Raw genomic sequence first — 20,628 nt, 5'->3', positions numbered from 1 at the left:
TGTGTGCGCTTATGGGCAACACAACTTCCAAGAAAGATCAAAAGCAAAATGAAAAGGAAAAACGTAGTGAACATATATCCTTATGGCCTACAACAAAAGGACGAGACGACCAATGTATAAAAAACATGAGACTGTTTTTGATTCCTTGGAAAAAGACTGATAGGAGAATGCTTATTCAAAGAAGAAGAAGAAAAAAATGCCTGTTCAAACAATAATTAGTTCTTAGTTTTTCAGGTTTCAGAATAACAATAAATAAAAATAAAAGATTTAACAGAAAAAGAAAACAAAAACAAAAAACAAACCCAGTTTAATTTTCCTACAAATATTACATGTAAACGAAGCAATATGCTTTAAACGTTAGCAAAGACATTATTTTGTGTATATAATATCAATTTTAAGCTTCTTTACTCAAATGTGTCACACAAGTGTTCAACTATGTGTGTGTGTGTTTATATTAATCTCTTTGTATCTCACTCTGAATGTGTGTGTAGTGGAGTGAGAACAAGGTCAGATGCTCATTGGTCAGTTCTGGTGATTGACTGGTCAGAATCTCCAAGCTTCAGGCCCCTCAAATTTCAGACCTATAAATGGACTCCCATCTCACTCTGCTCTGAATCGCCTCATTCGGACAAACTCTCTGCTGGTAAGTGGAGTATGGTTTTATCTTTTTATTGTTTTTATGTTTTATTTTTTTTTTTGCTTTAAGAATTGCAAATTGCGAATTTAGATATTTAATGTATAGTGATTTGTTATGTATTAGCAAAAGACAGAAAGTAAGTTAATGGTCCATAAAATTGCTTCAACACTTAAACTTTTACAGTCATTTGAGGGAAAAGTTAAACAGCTTGAAATTGCTTTCAAATATTTTCACATTTTTAGTGCTTATTGCTATTGCAGAAAACGTCAAACGCTACACTACATAAAGATGTCAGACTTAGAGAGCTGCCTGGGAACCATCATTGAGGTGTTCCACAAATACTCGTCCAAAGAAGGTGACAAGTACAAATTAAAAAAGAGCGAACTCAAGGATCTGCTCACCAATGAATTTCCGACTCTTACCGAGGTAATTAAACTTCAAACTTTTTTTTTTACACTACACTCTGACTTGAAATTTAAAGAATTTTTGATTTTCAGTCAAGGCTTTATGTCAGAATTGAGTTTTTGTGTCAAAAATTGTATTAAATATGTTTGAATGCTATGCAAATGAGCTATTTTCATATTTAAGTTTTTCAATTCCGACTCTTAACAAAGTAATTAAACTTCAAACTTTTTTTTACACTTCACTTTGTCTTGAAATTTAAAGGATATTTGATTTACAGTCAATGCATCATGTCAGAATTCAGTTTTTGTGTCAAAAAATTCCGATTCCGATTAAATATTTAACGCTAAGCAAATTATCTATTTTCCTACTTCTTAAGCTTTATCTTTTCCAACTCTTACCAAAGTAATTAAACTTAAAAAAAAAAAAATCTCTACACTTTGTCTTGAAATTTAAAGAATGTTTGATTTACAGTCAAGATTTTACGTCAGAATTGAGTTTTTGTGTCAGAAATTTACGATTGAATATTTTTAATGCTAAACGAATTAGCCATTTTCCTATTTCTTAAGCTTTTTCTTTTCCGACTCTTACAGTACCAAGGTGTTTAAACTTCTAACTTTTTTTTTCTTACACTACATTTTGATTTACAGACAAGGCTTTATGTCAGAATTAAAAAAATAATAATTGTGCCAGAAATTTACGGTTAAATATTTTAAATGCTAAGCAAATTAGCTACATTCTATTTCTTTTTCTTTTTGATCTCACTCAGCATGTGAAAGATCAAGCAACAATGGACAGTTTGATGGAAAGCGTGGATACCGATGGTGACTCGGAGTGTGATTTTCAAGAGTTCATGACCTTCATCACCATGGTTACCATCTGTTGCCATGAGTTTTTCGAACACCATGAAGACGAATGAGTCGAATTAACAACAACAACAAAAAAAAGTTCAGTTTCCATATCTTACTGAGTCACAATACATTCATTCTCTTAAAGTTTGCTTTGTTCTTTTTCATATCATATTAGGATTGTTGTTTAGTTTGGACAGAATGTACATGCTGTTTAACCATTAGTTTGTTTTTTTAGAATCAGATTGTGTGAATGTTTTATTACAAAGCATGTTTCTATTATTTTGGCTAGGCAATTATTTTTTTTTTTTCTCCAAGACATCCCCATCATAAATCTCATCAAGTGAAATGCGGACCAGGTGTTGCGCTCTTGCCATTTCAGTTCCAGGATGATTGTAAAATGTTTTTCCTGATTAGCTTCAGACTATTAGGCTGCTATTGACTTACGTCGGATTGTTCCAGGGGCCTGAGACAAATCATGCTGTGCTTTAAGAAGACCCACCAAAGCAAATTATTCCTTTGAAAATATCTAATATAATGTTTACAACCATCCATAAATGATTTGGAATTTCAAATCGATCCCATATGTTATTAAAGGCATGAAAACTCATGGTTTTCATGTATTAAATATCCAGAAAATGTACTAGATTTTTTTTTTTTTTTTTAATAGTACATGAATTGTGTTTTCCAATTGTAACCTTAGCTAACAGTCAATGTCAAAACATCTGGCTTAATTCATGAAACAAGGAATTGTCTGTGTAAACCGTAACTAGATCTACTAAATCTGCAAATTATTAAACTTAATGTGACATTTTATTGAAGAATGTATTAGAGTGTATTATGAACAATTTACACAAATTTGTGTAACAAGGCCCTACAACGAAAGTTTCCTTACAAACTTAAAAAAAAAAAAAGATGAATATGTTTCAGAAGCCAAACTGTTAGAATTATGGAATAAAAACGAGCAAAATAAAAATTGTGAACAGATGAAATTCAAGTGACGTGTGAATTTTTGAAACATCTATCCATCTCGTTTTAAAATAAAGATGTTTAATATTATTCCATAACATTTCATCATCAACACAAAATAAAGTTTTCTTTACCCATAAATTCTATTGTGTTAGTTATAATATGATACTTTATGGTTTTATGTTTTTTGGCAAAAAAAAATAAAAAATAAAAATTAATCTCATATAAATGCATTTGTGAAGAGGAACTGGGTCTCACTGGGTGTATAATCAATAATTACCTTTTATATAAACCAAGAAAATCATTACTTAAATGTTTGCCGTTACCTTATCCTCCACAAAAAAAAGGACGTCCGCAGCTAGAGAATGCCAGTAAACAACTGCTTGGCATTGTCCCCTGTGACTTCCATTGATTTAGATGTCCCGCAGGTATTATCATTACCGAGCACAAACTGTCAATACAGAGGCCTTCACATCCGTGTGTTAATTAACAGATCAATGGTCACGCAGCAAGATCCTAAAAGATGATAAATGTAATATGCACACAATCTGATAAAGATTACCTTCTTCATCTCAAGTATGTTTACATTAAGCAGCCTGAAAATCACTTACATATTTATATGCAATTCACAAGTCCAAATTCACAAATACAAGTTTGTTTGAAGGACATTTAGGTATTAACCAATCACAGACTGCCGTACTGAATGCTCCCGGTAAGTGGCAGTGTTGTGCCGCGCCAGTGCAAGTTCCCTGATCTGAGCTGTGGAAATGAGAAATGTGTTGAGGTAGAGGGTGGATGCAATATGATAAAGTCTCTGGATTTATTTGACAATGCAATAAAGCATAAATAAATAAATAAAACATGATAAAATAAGTGTCCACAGTATTTCGGGAGTGAAAGATGAGTGCCTTGGGGTGATTGCTTTGGCTGAGTTGAGCAAATGAGGCGCTCAGTGTGTGTGTGTGTGTGTGTTTACCCAGCTGTGTGGTCTGACTATGACCAGTCTTTTAGCATCTCACAGTAGGTAATGTCCCATGAGGTCATTGGATTGGACACCAGAGTAGAATTTGGGAACTCGGCTCGCTGCCAAATCAGTCTGCTGCTTCTGGAACATTAAAAGCACAAATATATGACATTACGTTACATTATGACACTATCTATCTATCTATCTATCTATCTATCTGTGTCTGTCTGTATATACATACCATTTGGAAATTATATCATCATGAGCTCTGGAGGTTCTCATTTGGAATGAGCAATAATTAACATACATTCACTTCCATCCAGATTTTTCATTTTCTTTCCATCATTAAGGATTCAAGGCAGCTTTAAGAACACTTGAAAGAGAATGAGGGGAATGCAGAGAGTGATGGGATTGAGTGACTGTATTTGTTATGCTGCAAATCTGTGTCTTGAGCGAGAGATGCAGACAGAAGGCGTTTTAATGGCATCCACCATCATGGATAAACGCTCCTTTGATTATATAGATGCCTCAAGATGCAACGTAACTGCAAGTATCTCACCGTGAGCGCCAGCCAATCACTGATTGATGTGTGCATACCTTCTGCATCTTGCTGATTTGATATACTGTACATTATCATTTCACAACACTAACTATCACTGCTGATTAGGTGACACATTTCAGGTGTTGATTCAGTTTGTTGCTGTAAAGCTGTTCTGCTTTGCACCAAAGTTGTGTTAGCACATCTGTATATATACAACATTATGATGACAACAAAATTTGGAAATAAAAGTCTAGCATTTTGTTTTTATTCCCTCTGTTTTCAGACACTGTTATCCTCATGACCTATTCCATGAATCTAAACTTGTTTAAAATCTTACAGAAAAACACTTTAAAGAACCCATTTCAAAGAATAACCCCAAGATTTCCATGCGGCAGTCTTTTTCTCTTTCTTCCCCACCTCTGTCTCTTTGTGATGTTCATTGTTTAAATGGGAAGAAAAATACAAGGGGTCTCAGAAGCGAGTGGAGATGCTTTCTTGGGGCTGCATGGATGCACATGATATGAGAAGCAAAATTAAATAAAGGCTGATTGTGTTCAGGGGATTATATCAGGGTTAGTCCTGCACGCTCGGCTGGAAACATGACAGCATAAGAATAATTAGCTCACCTGCAAATATTCCTAACTCACTTACACTGGCTGACTCCAGTGACCACCCTGATGGAAGGAGGGGAGTGTGTGTGTGCATATATATGTCTGTAAGCGTGTAAGAAAGAAAAAAGGTAACCCCAGGAGCTCAAAGACCTCAGCAGTGAGAACAGATGTCCTACCATAACCTATAGCAGCCTGTGAGTGACCTCTATGAGAGCGGGCCGTCTTGCATTAGCACCTGCCCTTGCTCACGGGGAGGCAGAAAGGAAGTCATTTTAATTGGAGTATTACTTACGGGCCAGTGATTCATTAGGTATTTAACCTTATTGTATATAATGTTCTTACTGTAGAATGTCCTGGAAAACAGCTGAAGATGTGAAATGGGACATGGATATGTGCTTATTTTACTGTAGGAAGCAGATTGGTTTATATTATTTTTTTCAAATTCCCCGGCTCTCCGGCAGACCCCTTAGAGCCTACACTTAAGCTCCATCCGATTCCCCCAGCTATCCACGTCACCCAAATTGCAAAGCATTAAGAACCTCTGGTGAGTCTTCACCCTCCACAATGACTTCAGATGGGGATTTTTTGCAGCTCTTTAGGTTCCTCACTTTTTTCTTTTTCTTCAAATTTGTCTTTATATTGATATTTCTATATTTTTTGGCATCTTTCTAATTAATTTTTTTTCAAAAGAGTTCCTATAATGACACATAATATATATATAAATATATTAAATTAAATGCATATTTTTTAATATATGTGTATTTATATACAGTCTTGCAATTATCTATATATTTTAATATATTTGAATTTATATATTATACAATGTGTTCATATAATGTTGAATGTGTTTTTGTATTTTTATATATTTGTGTTTGTATATTATGATGAGTTTGATTACTTTACATTAAGAAGTTGATTTAGTTGATTGGTTTATATTATTCTTTACAGATCACCTGGCTCTCCTGAAGGCCCCTTAATTAAAGCCCACACATAAATACCATCCGATTATTCCCTCAGTCACCACGATGACTCCCAAAGGGGATTTCACCACAGACGTCCTATTTCTCTGCCATTATTTTGAAGAAATTTGCATAAAAAGATTTCCTTAATTTAAATTAATTATGTAATTTTAAGGCTGTCAGTTGATCAAAAATACATGATATGCTGATTAATTAATCCAAAGCATTTCTCCTTTAATCTGTAGATACTAGACGATTTTGCCTGTTTTTTCACATCAGCACCCCATGCAGATAAACATTATTTTATCCCATTTGCTCTCTTCTCCTAAACACTGATACATCTCTTCCTACACCAGATTGTGATCCGCTGTATCACTTTAAAAAGAATTGTAGCTGAAAGTTCGAAATAATGACAGAAAATGATCTGTCACACAGAGCTGCACAACAAGGGCCAATGCTCCAAAACGTCACAACAAATTTCTTTTCATATCCAGTGTGTGCTTGAGCAGACCCACAGGACAGGCGGAAATGGGAAGCTCTTGTGCCGAAATGATGTTTTCTGCATTCCACGAGTGGCTCTTCTCCGAATTCATTATGCTTTTCTGTTTCTGATATAACCGTGCCGTCTCGGAGCGGAATATTTGTTTACAGTTTGCTCGACAAACAAGTGCGCTGTTCTTTTGGACACTGAGTCTGGTTAACTCAGCAGTGTAGATGTGATTATCTCTAAAGCAGACGAGCCAGGATTTCAGCGGCGAGTTTGACTTTGGAATGAAAGGTCGGTCGTATAATGCTGTGATTTCAACCAGAGCTGTCTTAGCTCTATCCTAAAAAGAGCATTTTGTTTCCTTGTGAGACTTGAGTTATGTGTCAGTGAATACATATAAAAAATCTGAGCTGTTTTTAATAAATCTAGCTCTTATTCTGTTTCTCTTTTCTTTACAGCATTTCAGTTTTGCTTCCTATAGCTCTAAATTTTTTTAAAAACAATGGCACAATATAACGTTTCATTTAAAGGAATAGTTCACCCAGAAATGAAAATTTCCTGAAAATGTACTCAACCATCAAGTCATCCAAGTTGTAGATGAGTTTGATCATGGGAACAGATTTGAAGAAAAGAGTCCTCTATAACATTGCTTTCTTCAATTGAAAATGTTGTCTCATCTGAATCATGAGAGAAATACGCACAGATCAAGCACTGTTTACAAGTCCAAAACAAATATGTTGGTGGATTTTGATGTGAGAGGACAACAGGGGAAAGACATCTTGATGGATTTGTTTAATTGGTGGATTGAAGTCATGTTGTGGATTATCGTGATGTTATTATCAGCTGTTTGGACTCTCATTCTGACGGCACCCATTCACTGCAGAGGATCCATTGGACAGCAAGTGATGTAATGCTAAATTTCTCCAAATCTGATTAAGAAACAAACTCATCTACATCTTGGATAGCCTCAGGTTGATGTATACATTTTCTGCAAATATTTATTTTAGATTAATTATTTCTTTAAATGTGAAAGTAGGTGTTATTACATGTGCAAATGCATACTTTTTTCCAACGGATTCACGTTAACAAATCGCACCTTCCGTCCGTTCGCAAACACACATGCCCACACAACCATATACAAGCATCTGTGACCCCTTGTTCAATTTTAGCCTTACATGTGCCGTATCAGAATAGCTTCCTTATCGTTTTCATTACGGAGTTCAGAGCACCTTGGAAGGAGATTGATGACAGGTTTATAAATGGTTTCCTCAAAAGTTTTGACGTTTATTTATAACAGGAGTTTCTCTGTTGTGCTGTTCTGCTGCTCGGCTTTATTGTTCTTGTGTAAGTCAGATTGGTCGAGGTCAGAAACGCCTGTGGCAATAACAGTCCCTGGAGGCAGACCGTACCGTGACCTAATTTAAAATAGTTTGCGATTTATCCGTGAGCCAAAGTAAAGTCTGTGAGTTCTAACTATAACCTGTTCATCATATCTGTATTCATCACAATTAAAATAATTATTTTATATGTATGTACAAATGTATGTAACATGCAAAAACTGTTATATATACATAATACACACATATATAATTATTTAAAATTATTATTTTTAATATACAAAATGATATTGTATATCTTAATGTGGCACCATAAAAAAAGTATATATATATATATGTATATCATAATGTATGTATATATATATATAATATATATATATATATATATATATATATACATATGTATGTATATATATATATATATATATATATATATATAATGTATGTGTATATATATATATAATATATAATACATAATGTATGTATGTTATATATATATATATATATATATTATATACAATAATGATGTATATATATATATATGTACATATACAGTACATTATATATTATATATATATATACATAATATAGATATATACATACATATATATATTATATATATATAGTGAAAATAAATAAAATAAAATGAAATTACATATTAGTATCTTAAATATCACATTTTCTGTAAGTACAGTGGGATTCAAAAGATATACAAAACTGTCAATTTCTTTTAGTAATTTATTTAATGTTCTGAAAGATATTTTCTTATGCTCATCAAGCTTATTTAATCAAATTAATACACTAAATTAAAACTATATATATATATATATATATATATATATATATATATATATAAACACAATTTAAAATAGCTGTTTTCTATTTGAATATTATAAAATGTAGTTTATTTCTTAGATGCAAAGCTGAATTTTCAGCAGCCATTACTCCAGTGTCACATGATCACATGATCCTTCAGAAATCATTCTAATATGCTGATTTAGTGCACAATTATTATCAATTATAAAATTCTTGGAGCTTAGTTATTGATAATGGTCCTTATTATTAATTTTTTTTTTCTCGAAACTGATACTTTTTTTTTCAGAATTCTTTGATGCACAGAACGTTCAAACAGCATTTATTTGAAATAAAAATCTTTTGTAACATAAATGCCTTTACTGTCACTTTTGACCAATTTAATGCATCCTTGGTGAATGAAAGCATTAATTAAAAGATTTTCTTTCTTTCTTTGTTTATAAATCTTACTTACGTCAGACTTTTGAATGATTGTTTCGGGAAAAGTATTAAGCAGCAAACACAGTTTTCAACAGTGAGAATAATAAGAAAAGTTTCTTGAGCATCAAATAAGCATCTTCCTTTAACTTGTAATAATATTTCACACTATTACTGTTTTTACTGTATTTTTCAACAAATTAGTGAGGTTAAGAGAAAAAAAGAAATCTTAATTTTTCATAAATTTTGGCAGTTAGCCAAAAAATATAACATTTCAAAAAGATATCCAGTTCTAACAGGGCAAAGTCATTAAATTTTAACGAGTCAAATTCATGCATTCCTCTTTCCACCACAAAGTGTAATTCACAAACTAATGAATAATTAGCATCTAATGAATAATGACAAGTTAAAAAATGCTCACAGATTGTTTGTATATTTGATTGGGGGTTATAATCCTCACAGTACTGAAGTGGGTCTGCGTGAGATCTCTCAGCTCCTGCCGTCCACAAGATAAACATTTCAACAGCGCCGTGTCCATTTACAAGACTCTCTAGGGTGACTGTGGGATGCCACAGAATAGAATGTACACCTACACACACACACACACACAGAGTGGGGACAATCAGATGCGTGGCTAGATGGAGTCGAGGCTGCATTCTCCTCGGGGACCTTGTTTCTTAGGAAAGATGGTTTATTTTGTCATCCTTCCGCTCTCTTTCTCTTTTCTTTCTGCTGTCTTTTTGAGCAGAGGGGTCCTTAAATCTATTAAAGCCCATCAAAGTGTCTCTCAGACAAAATAAGAAAGGCACAGTCACAAAAGGACACGTGAGCCTTTGGCTTTGAAGAAGAGAGCAGGGACGCGGTCGATGCTGGGTAGATTTTGTCCAAGTTTTTTCCCAGTATTTTCGGCTTAGGAAGAGGGGTTTACTGGTTGGCAGAGCTGGAGAGTTGTGGCATCTGCCAATGTTGATACAGAGCAATGATGACAGGAGACACGTGTCAGGGAATATATGCACTGTTTCTTCTTTAAAAATAAAAAATAAAATCATGCAGGTTGTCCTCAGTGGTCAGGTTTTCCCTTTAAGATTAAATAGACACACACATACACACACACACAGACAGACACACATGCAATGCCACAATTGTTCTTAACTGCTGTAAACATTGTTAAATTACCAATAAAAATAAATAACTAAAAAATAAAAACATCTATTTTTCATATTTTTTAATTAGTTATAATTTTTAATTGTTATTGCTGTAATTTTTTTTACAAAGCATCAACAGAATCCATCCGCAGCTTTCGTGACAGTATTAAATATAATTTATTTTAAAATACATTATTTATATATTTATTATACATTGATTTATATATTTTTAATTATTGTAATTTTTACTTATTATTATGTCATATAATTTTTATTTAATAATTCAACATTAAAGTAACAATGATGATCCAAATGATTATTTTTATAATATTTATAATTTATATGATTATAAATATATTATTTATGTATAATTGTATTATTACTACAAAAGGACATATGTATATATACTTAATATAAACTGTTTTAAAATAATTCCTACTCTCTTCTTCAAAGATATGTATATATATATATGATTAATAGAAACATTTAATATATTATTATACACACCACACACACACACACACACACACACACACACACACACAACACACACACACACAATATATACATACATATAATATATATATATATATATATATATATATATATATATATATATATATATATATATATGTATATATAAATTAATATAAGATTTTTATCTTAGGGGGAAAACAACATCAGGAGCTCAGTAAAATCTGCATCACAATCTGCATCATTTCTGTTTTTTTGTTTGTTTGTTTTTTTTAACAGAGAATATGAAATGAGAAAATGACAAAAAACGAGGCCTCTTTATCTTTCTCTCTGTACTTAAGAGTGAAAAATAAAATGAATATTAAAAAACAGTCTTTTCTTATTTAATAGCAACGAGTCTGAAATGCAGATTAAATGCTCTATTGGAATCTCATTACCGGCTTCATTTTCAAACGAGCTTTTGAGAATTTTAAAGAGTGAATAATCAGACCTAATATAATGTAAATTAATTTATTAAAGAAGTTTACACAAAGTTTGACCCTGAGCTGATATGCACTATAAATATCAGGAGGGTGTAGGAACAGATCATAGGATGCCCTGCAGACTTCTTTCCAAGGCTTTCTCCAAACCTTTAAAAATTCAGCAACACGTACTACACAAAGTCACACTTTGATACAGATCTAGCGCTAAACGCCTGTGCTAAGTCTCTTATTCTTAATAAAGCACCTCAAACAAAGTACCAGGAGATACAGCTTCCATTTAAAAGAGTCTTGCCTTAATTAAATCTTAAATTGAGTCTTTGTTCCAATCTTAATTGTTTCATGTTAGCTTTGAAAGATACATTAGATGATTCTGTTTTTCCCATAAACAGAAATAGCTGCTTCTTTGTTGCATATTCATCCGCTGATGTATTGTTTATTGCAATCCCTTGTGCTTACATGTTTGTTGTTGTAAGTAATCAATGTTTATCAGAAAAGTCCTTAGAGATATTCTGTCACATCCATAATTAATGCATATGGCAGTCTGTAAATGAAACAAGCTATCCCTACTGCTTGGGAGAGGGAGAAAGAAGCGCTATATTCATTAAAAACCAATATACAGTTTTCTAGCATTTTATCCAAAGCCCAAAGTTTAATGATGTTAAAGTTCCTTACATTTTATTTTTTGTTTCATACAATAGCCTTCAACTCTTTACAACTAAACAGACTGTTTTACTACTGTAGCTTTAATATCCATATATAAATGACCTCTGTTATGACAGATTCTTTTTAAAGCAGCGCTTAGAACTGCTTAGCAATGCACTAAAAACACTCAGAACACCTTTTCAATGCATACAGTAGCAATACCCTAACAACCACCCACAACATCCTAGGAACTGCATAAAAAAAAGGTGTTGACAGTCACAAATAACCCATTAGAAACTCACAGCAACCCCGTTGCAACCACCCACAACATTTTAAAAACTGCACTACAATGCACAAATAAATTATATATTTATATATAGCAAAGCCCTTAGAACAGGGTCAAAACTGCATAGCAACACCCTGGCAACTATCCACCACACTCTAGGAACCACATTGCAAAGCTCTAAAAATATTCAGTGCTCATCATCCACTGCTTAGCAATGCCCTGGCAACCAGCCACAACACACTAGGAACCACATAGCAATGCACTTAAAACCAAACAAATAAATGAATAAACAACAACAACAACAACAACAATAATAAAAGAAAATGGAAACCAATCACGTCATTTTAGAAATGTCATAGCAATGTGCTAAAAACTATTCAGAACACATTAACAACTGCATAGCAACGCCCTGGCAACCACCCACAACACCACATTAGCAAAGATGTGACACCTAGAACAGACTGCACAAAAGCATAGCAACGCTCTGGCAACCACCCTCAAAAACAAACAAACAAACAAACAAACAAAAAAAACATCCTGAATCAATCACTACATTTTAGAAACTTCATAGCAATGAGCTAAAACTGTTCAGAACACATTAACAACTGAAACATAGCAACACCCTAGAAACTTGGGGAGCAGGTTAGCAACATGCTAAAAATATTGTGAACACATTAACAACTGCACAGCAACATTCTAAAAATCTTCTGAACACATTAACAACTGCATAGCAAAACCCTAGCAACCCCCCACAAACCACCCCAAATAATTTAAAACTGCATAGCAAAAGCATAGCAAATATTCAGAAACACATCAGTATCCGCATAGCAAACACCCTGGCAACCACCATCACTTTAAGAACAGTATGTATAAAAATATTGTGAACACATTAACAACTGCATAGCAACACCCTGGCAGCAGCTCACAAATTATAGGGAACCACATACAAATCTGAAAATGTAAACATCTAGTTCAAAATATTTTAGATTTATTAAAATATTTCTTTATATCGGAAATATTTGTATGTAGGCATAAAAAAAAAAAAAACATATATAATGTCCTCTTACATCATCATCACAATGCTGCATTTTTCTCTTTGTAATACACACTAGCTTCGCTTAAGTTTCTCTGCTCACCATGCAGCGCCATGACGCCATCTTGGGTTTTATGGGTTATCAATCTCCATCCACGAGTAACGTCTCAGATTAATGACCTCACTATCCGGCTGTCCCTCTCTGATTGCCTCACCATGGCCACCCATAACAGAGCCATTTGGACATGCGGGAATTGGAGCCCTGGCCCATCAAGCCTGCAATAATGATGAAACCAAACAATAGTATGAGAAATAAAATGAGAGATGGGGGAGAAAATGAGAAACTGGAAGCCTCACGAGGGGCCGGTGATGTAATTCTGTCCCAACGAGAACAGCGGGAGTCAAGCCGCAGATAATCGCTTAAACACTCGCAAAATAAAAGATTAACTAAACACGCCGGGCTTGTTTAGTGAAGAGCTTAATTACCGTTATGTTTCTGTTCTGGATGACTCTGCAGCTGTTTGAACTCATTTCGATGAGGAAAAGTGGGAAAGGCCTCCCATTTGAAAGACATAAAACAGCATTCGCAATGCATTTAACCTTGGTAATGTGACATATCGAAACAAAAATATTCGACTGGAAATAATTAGGGATAGACTTGAGTTTAGCCTTCGGGATTGCTTGGATGCTAAAAAGCAGGATGTGAATTTACATCAGTCATTTCAGAGATGGTTAAAATCAATGAATTCTCTTCAGAAAATGTAAAACTCTTTGCTTTAACCTTGCAGGGCAGTGAAGTGATTTCAAACATTCCTAGATGGACGCAGACGCTCCAGCCAGTCTCATTTCTCCAGTTGTCCGCATGTCTTCACTGTTCAAGGACTGATGTGACGTGTTGGCAGCAATCATGGTGTGGGATTTACCACCATCAGAATTGGTTGTATCAAGTGGAAGCAATCCGAATCCACGCCACTCAAGGCCTAACAGAGTTTTTTTTATTTTTTTCACATGAGTCCAGCTTAGAGAAAGAATGGCCAGAGTTTAGACTAAACCACTGAAGCCAGATTATTTACACAGAAATTCTGGCTTTTAATTGATTCAGAATCGATCTGATATGATATGCTCAAATTACTCTCAACTAAAAAACAATATTACATCATTGCGATGAGTACATAATTACATAGACATACTAAAAAGTGGCTTTAGAAGACAATATATTGATTCTTTTATTTCCATATCGCTGAACATATAGGCTTATAACTGACCTTCATTCCACAGCAATTTACTTAATTCAGTTTGTCAGTCTGTCCAAAGAAGATTTAGAGTCTGTTCACACAAAACATGTCATTGCATTCAACTGACAAATGAAGGGCAATAGAATGTAAGACAATAGAATGTAACAGAATCACAAAATGTGGTAAAAATTTATGCTTACAACAAGAAAAATAATGTGTCATAGGAAAAACTGAAGAGGAAAAAGTTCTTGCAAAATTTTGCTTCTCAAGGAAATTTAAATGCACTGTAAGATCTTTTTTTTTTTTTTACTGGAAAACAAGATATCTTCTATACTGAAAAAAAAACTGTTATGTAGTTTTTATTTTAGATATTGATTGTTAGTGTATGTAACAGTTAGTTAGAAAGGGAAGGTAACAGTATTAATTTTAATTATAATTTGAAATAAAAATATTATTTTCTTGAAAGGCACCTTCAAATTTACTTCAGACTTAAATTGCTATGAAATAGCAAAATGCCTTGCACTAGAATTGTATAGATCATAAAGATAATTAATTGGGTTTATTTTCATCACATTATTTTCGTAATATTCATCGAAACGTTACACTGACAGCCATAACAGAAATGTTTCTGAAATCCAACTTGATATGAATTAATTTAGCGAGCCTGTGGGATTCTGAACCCTGAAGGTCGTCAAAATTTCCATTACAATATGATGCAATCGCTTGGATCCAAAAGCTTGGATTTCCTCATCATTCAAAACCACTATAAACTCAAAGACTGAAAAGCATGTTAAAGACACAGTGCTTTCAATCTCCTCCAGACTCTTCTTAATGGAAGTGCACAGTTTGATTCCTGCACGACTGTTATGATCAACAGCCGCTCCTTATGTCTCACTTTTCTAGGTATTACAAACATGCGGCAAACAAGATATGCTGGCTTCAGTAAAACACAAAAATGTTACCATTTCGCATTGTTAACAAAGTTTTTTTTTTTTTTTTTTAAATGTGTGTCTGTGTATCTTCAGATTGGATCTCTAAGTAAATTCCACCGTGAGAACAGAGAGTGTTTCACGCTCCCCTATTTCCCTCCTGCTGAGCATGTGGCTTTGAGGAGAGAATTAACTGTGATAGTTGCTAAAGCCCGTCTTCGTCAAAATTCACGTTTTGATCTTCAGTGTTATTGGCTGATGTGTCATGTAATGACGACTACTGACGTAATTCTGCAACAATAACATATTCAGGGGCTCTGAAATGTATTAAGTCACACTTAAAATGTATGAATGTCCCTGCATTAGATATAAAATAGCAATCTCAGCTGCAAGAACTAACTTCACAATGGCAATTCTCACAATTGCGTTTAACTAACTGGCTCCGAGGTGACTTTTAGTGTATGTATGAAGCCAGTTCATCACATTTACTACAAACATATCTGCTAACAACAACCAGTGGTTAAATATTTTGGGGGTGGGGGGGCAGCTGTATGTATAAATAGCATCACTATACATAGTAGATCACATTTACAGTAAACCATTGAGGTCTATTTCCAGCTACATTATTTCAGCGTCTGTGGGATTGACTTATATCGAGTAGTCATTCATGAATGTCTGTAAAACCCATGCTGAGAGAACTATTAGGTCTGAAATAGCACTCAGTGGGATAATAATAGCTAATAATGTTGTCTGTCCTAGTTCCAGAAGTTTACCTGAATGATGGACGTTGAGGCCATTTATTGTTCCATAAATCCACTCAGCAGGAGCAATTTCGACGGTTTCTAACTACTGGAGGCGTATGTTTCCTGCTGTCAACTGGATGTCTGCATTTATGTTTTAGTGCAGCAAATACTACTAATTTTGACAGCACAGTGAGGACATTGTCACTCTTGTTCGTAAGGAGGATGTTTAAAGTGTTCTGTAGCTTTTTAAAGTCCATATTCTTGAATTTTGGTTTTATTGTGGGGAATTTGTCACTCTTGTTCATAATGAAATTGGATGCTTATTATATTGTATTTGGAACAATTAGCCACACCACAGTGTACACATGTTTGAACTGATACTAATGGATTTTGAAAATGTCACAAAATGATTCATACAAAGATATTGAAATTGGATCACAAAAAAAAAAAAGTATGATATCTCACAAATTGCTTGACATAATGCTTTCGTCCTTTATTCCATATTTGTTACACTAGAGCAATGTTTCCCTTGTGAGACTTGACTGACTAAACATTTTCTTATAAAAATATGTGATAATTGGTTGCTTGGCAGCCTCAATAAGTTTATATAGTTAGCATTCCTGGTGTATGAAAAGAGTGACAAATAAAGAGACTGATGACTTAATTTTTTCACCAGATCAAGAGACTGAACACTCAACTTCTCATCATATCACTTAAAAACTAAGATACAATTATCACAAATATGTGGGAATAATGTGGCAAATCGGTAGCAGGTGCACTGTCGAAGTTTGTTCACAGAAATCTCACAGTATACTTATTTTTGTTGATTATGTGAAATGAGACCAGCATCTTGAACGAAGGACACTCACTCTTTCATATCCCTACGATATGTTGGCTCTCTGAGCTCATCAAGACAGCTTGCAACTGTATAATCATCAGCTAAATGCTGAATAAAGCTAGCTAGCTTGGTTTAAACTTTTCAGATCATCACTTTTGGGTCCAAAGATGTCAAATAAGGACTAAAGTTCAAGACAGCTTGCAACTGTATAATCATCAAGGGCTTCTCAAGAAACAGATCAAGTAAACAGATATTGATTTATATTGCAAAAGTCAGCTAGCAATTTTTTTCTACCAATTTTAAGTTTATTCACTGACAAAATTATACTAGTTTGTCTGTACGAACATAAAATGCTCCACTAACACAAGTAACTGCTGATTCAGACATAAAACATATTAAAATGCAGGTGCAAATGTTTGGGTTTGATGTTTATCTGCACACCTCCAGGGCATCCAAGATGTAGGCGACTTTGTTTCTTCAGTAGGACACAAACAATGATTTTTAACTCAAACCGTTGCAGTCTGTCAGTCATATAATAGAAGTGAATGGGAATCACTATCACTATCTCTCAAATGGACCATTGACACTCCTAATTGAGATTGTAGATAGAGTATCACTGGTCCATTTGAGAGATAGGTGGCAGTAATGCACTTATAAGTCTGCGATCCGCAGTAAAGCAAGAAGAAGAAGACACAAACACACTCAGTACAGTTCAGACATTGTGGTGAATCAGAGTAAAAAAAAAAAAAGATACTGATCAGTTTCTTACATACATATTGTTCCATGTCTTTACACATCAATGTATCATCACAAGCCCCAGGGTTTAATTTGGTTTTGTTTGTAAATGTTTTTTTTTTTTTTTTTGACTCTCAAAGCTGTGATTTCCATTCACTTACATTACATGACTGACAGATTGCAAACGGTTTGAGTTTAAAAAATCTTTGTTTGTTAGTCACCTACATCTTGGATGCCCTGGGGTTAAGCAGATAAACATCAAATTTTCATTTTTGTGTGAACTATCCCTTTAACATGGCTCAGTTTTAGTATGTAACAGCCAAGTTTTACCATCTAATCTATTTCTTGTAAATAAAACCAAGTCCCACCCTACATTTTTCTTATTGAAATCCTTTTTGAAATTCTTGTTGCAAATACAGTTTAACATGGAAGTACATGATATTGGGGCTTTACAATGACATTAAATGGGTGGCTTTCTACATGCTTAGGAGAAAATGGACTAGGTTGGAAGCTTCATTATATGAAATATGTTTATGCATCAAAATGTGGGTTCTTTGTGCTCGTGCAGACAACATGCAGGTTTATCACACTGTTCTAGCAGGTCACCGCATTGCTCAGTTAATTAATCTGGTTATCGGTGCCCACTTCACATTTTTTATATCACGTTCACAGCTCATCATGAGGTCCAAGGACAACACGCATGCATGCAAATCCGTGGAACCTCAAAGCTGGAGTTTTCTTTCTGATACTCCTCCATCATGGCTCGTCATTATCACCTTGAATCAGCAGTAAATACTTTTTTTCTGAGATATGCACTTTAATTATATTTTGAAAGGCATTTGTACTCTTATTGTGCATCGCCTACACTACATTTTACTGAACTGCTCCTAAAGCACAGGACTATTTTAAATACTCAGCTTGTTAGAATGACAGTGATTTGCTTGGTGGGGAATTTATCTTTCTTCCAAATCAGCAGGCCTGGATGAGCCGTACTTGTTATGTAAAAGGAAGTTGTGCATATAATGACCAAAGAACAACTTGTCTCCTAGACTGGACGACAATCAGACATTTTGGTCTCTTCATCAAGTGGGACGGAGTGTACAAATGACAGACGAGAGAAAAAACGGGAGAAAAAGGGTGTGAATCATTCCATTTAATACATGACCCCTGCTTCAATAATTTCCAACCGTGTTGAAATCATTCATCATTTTGTCCCCTTTAGAACACGGAATCAAATTCCACCCTTGAGTAAACTCTACAGAGCCTGGGCTGCTTTGCATTTTATGATTTATCGGTGTTTTGATAATTTAGGTGGAAGGCCCATATTTCAACCTGAGAGCCCGAGACATGAGAAGAGACACGGCGGTGAATGAGCTCTGAATTAAATGGATTTTTTAGATGATCTATAGAAAAAAGATATTAAAATTGAAATTAAATATTTGGAGGTGAATGAGCTCTGAATTAAATGGATTAAAATACACACATATATATATATATATCGTGTGTGTGTGTGTGGTGTGTGTGTGTGTACTGTGAAAAAAGGGTTGGGTTTTATTTGATGAACTTTTCTCACTTTTTGAGAAAACGGTGTGTGAAAATGGATATAAAAAAGTTTTTAAAAAAGTTCCAGTGTAGAATAATTACTGCATCTAATAGTTTATTTTATTGAAGTTTGGGGTCATTAAGATTTTGGACACTTACACTACCGGTTAAATGGTTGGAATAATTATGATTTATTTGATAAAAAATACAGTAAAAGCAATGTGTGTGAAATATTATTGCAATTTAAAATAACTTCTTTCTATTTTAAATTACATATTTTAAAATGTAATTTATTCCTGTTATGCAAAAATGAATTTTCAGCATCCAGTCTTCAGTGTCACGTGATCCTTCAAAATCATTCTAATATGTTGATTTGCTGCTCAAGAATTATGCATTATGGCATTATGAATAAATCATATACAGCACATTTAAGTAAATTGTAACCACAGGTTGACCTTTTTTTCTTCACTTTTTTGGTGCATTTAATCTCAAATGATCTAATCACTAGTTTCTAGTAATTAAAAAGTTTGTTTCTATGCTTCTGGAGAAAAAAGAAAAAAAAAGAGCACTGATTAAAACCAAAACCTAATCTTCTTTCTGCAGTAACAAACATGGCCAGGACTGACCATTCCTGCTGCGCTTTGCATTGGCAGAACTGATTGCATTTAATCAAGGCCACGACCAAAAACCTTTTAGCAGTCTGCATTGAGCCTCCATACAGCATCCATCCATTACTCTCATGTCCAGCTGCACCAAAACGAAACAGCAGGCGTATTTAATATTTACAGGGCACGATGAACCTTCAATGGGCTTGAACAACTCTAAATGCACAGATGAGGCCTGCTGCAATATTAATGCTGTTCAGAATGAAAACACACAGCGTGATACCACTCTCATTTGTCGAGCGAGATGGGAAGAGCATGACCGTTTAGAGCAAACATGGTCTCTGTGAATACCACAGATGAAAGCATAACCCATAAGTAATAAGACATATGAGACTTGTATTTCCCTGATGGCGACAGACAACATGGAAATGGATCTGTAACGGTCCGCAATGAATCAAATACCTGATGGAGTGGTGTCTTTTTACCGTTTTACATTTGCAGGAATCAATAAATTGCTTTGATATTATTGGTGATAAACTCTCCCATAAAATGACAAATGAGTTTACTCAATATAATATCTCAAGTGTTTCTCTCAGACCACAATAATGAGACTACTGGAGACTTTTATTAAAAACTTAATGTCTCAAACTGTGCTCAGATTTGCTAAAACAAGTAATAAAAACCACAAATGGGATCTCTATAATATTTCAATTGTTTCTTCTAGAAAAAAAAAAGATGGAAAAAAAGATGTTTTCTCCAAATATATTGGAGAAGTTTCCTAATTTCATATGCATCTCTGAGATTTCAAGATCTCAACAATGTCTCAAACGGTGCTAAGGTAATACATAAACTAACAAAATAATCTTTATAATATCTCATAGTTTACTCCTAGACAGGAATGAGAATGAGAGTTCTCCTGAATTGTATTATACTTCTCAGATTTTTGTGATGATA

The 20,628-nt window shown here is 34.0% G+C and overlaps 1 protein-coding gene across 2 annotated transcripts; it reads left to right on the top strand.

The window, feature by feature from the left end:
* Nucleotides 1–536: 536 nt before the first annotated feature.
* Nucleotides 537–2,879, top strand: LOC109096677 (protein S100-B-like). 2 transcript variants are annotated; one of them, XM_019110308.2, is made up of 3 exons: nt 537–643; nt 898–1,063; nt 1,809–2,879. In XM_019110308.2, the coding sequence occupies exons 2-3, from the start codon at nt 926–928 to the stop codon at nt 1,956–1,958; spliced, it is 288 nt and encodes a 95-aa protein (XP_018965853.1). In that variant the 5' UTR covers nt 537–643; nt 898–925; the 3' UTR covers nt 1,959–2,879. The 2 variants fall into 2 exon arrangements, with proteins under 2 accessions (XP_018965853.1, XP_018965854.1); XM_019110309.2 differs by having other exon boundaries at nt 551–643; nt 880–1,063.
* Nucleotides 2,880–20,628: the final 17,749 nt, after the last annotated feature.

Source organism: Cyprinus carpio, chromosome A22, assembly GCF_018340385.1.
Source record: "Cyprinus carpio isolate SPL01 chromosome A22, ASM1834038v1, whole genome shotgun sequence".
NCBI classification, from domain to species: Eukaryota; Metazoa; Chordata; class Actinopteri; order Cypriniformes; family Cyprinidae; genus Cyprinus; species Cyprinus carpio.
Note: the sequence above shows the minus strand (reverse complement) of the source record. Positions and strands in the feature narration are given on the sequence as shown.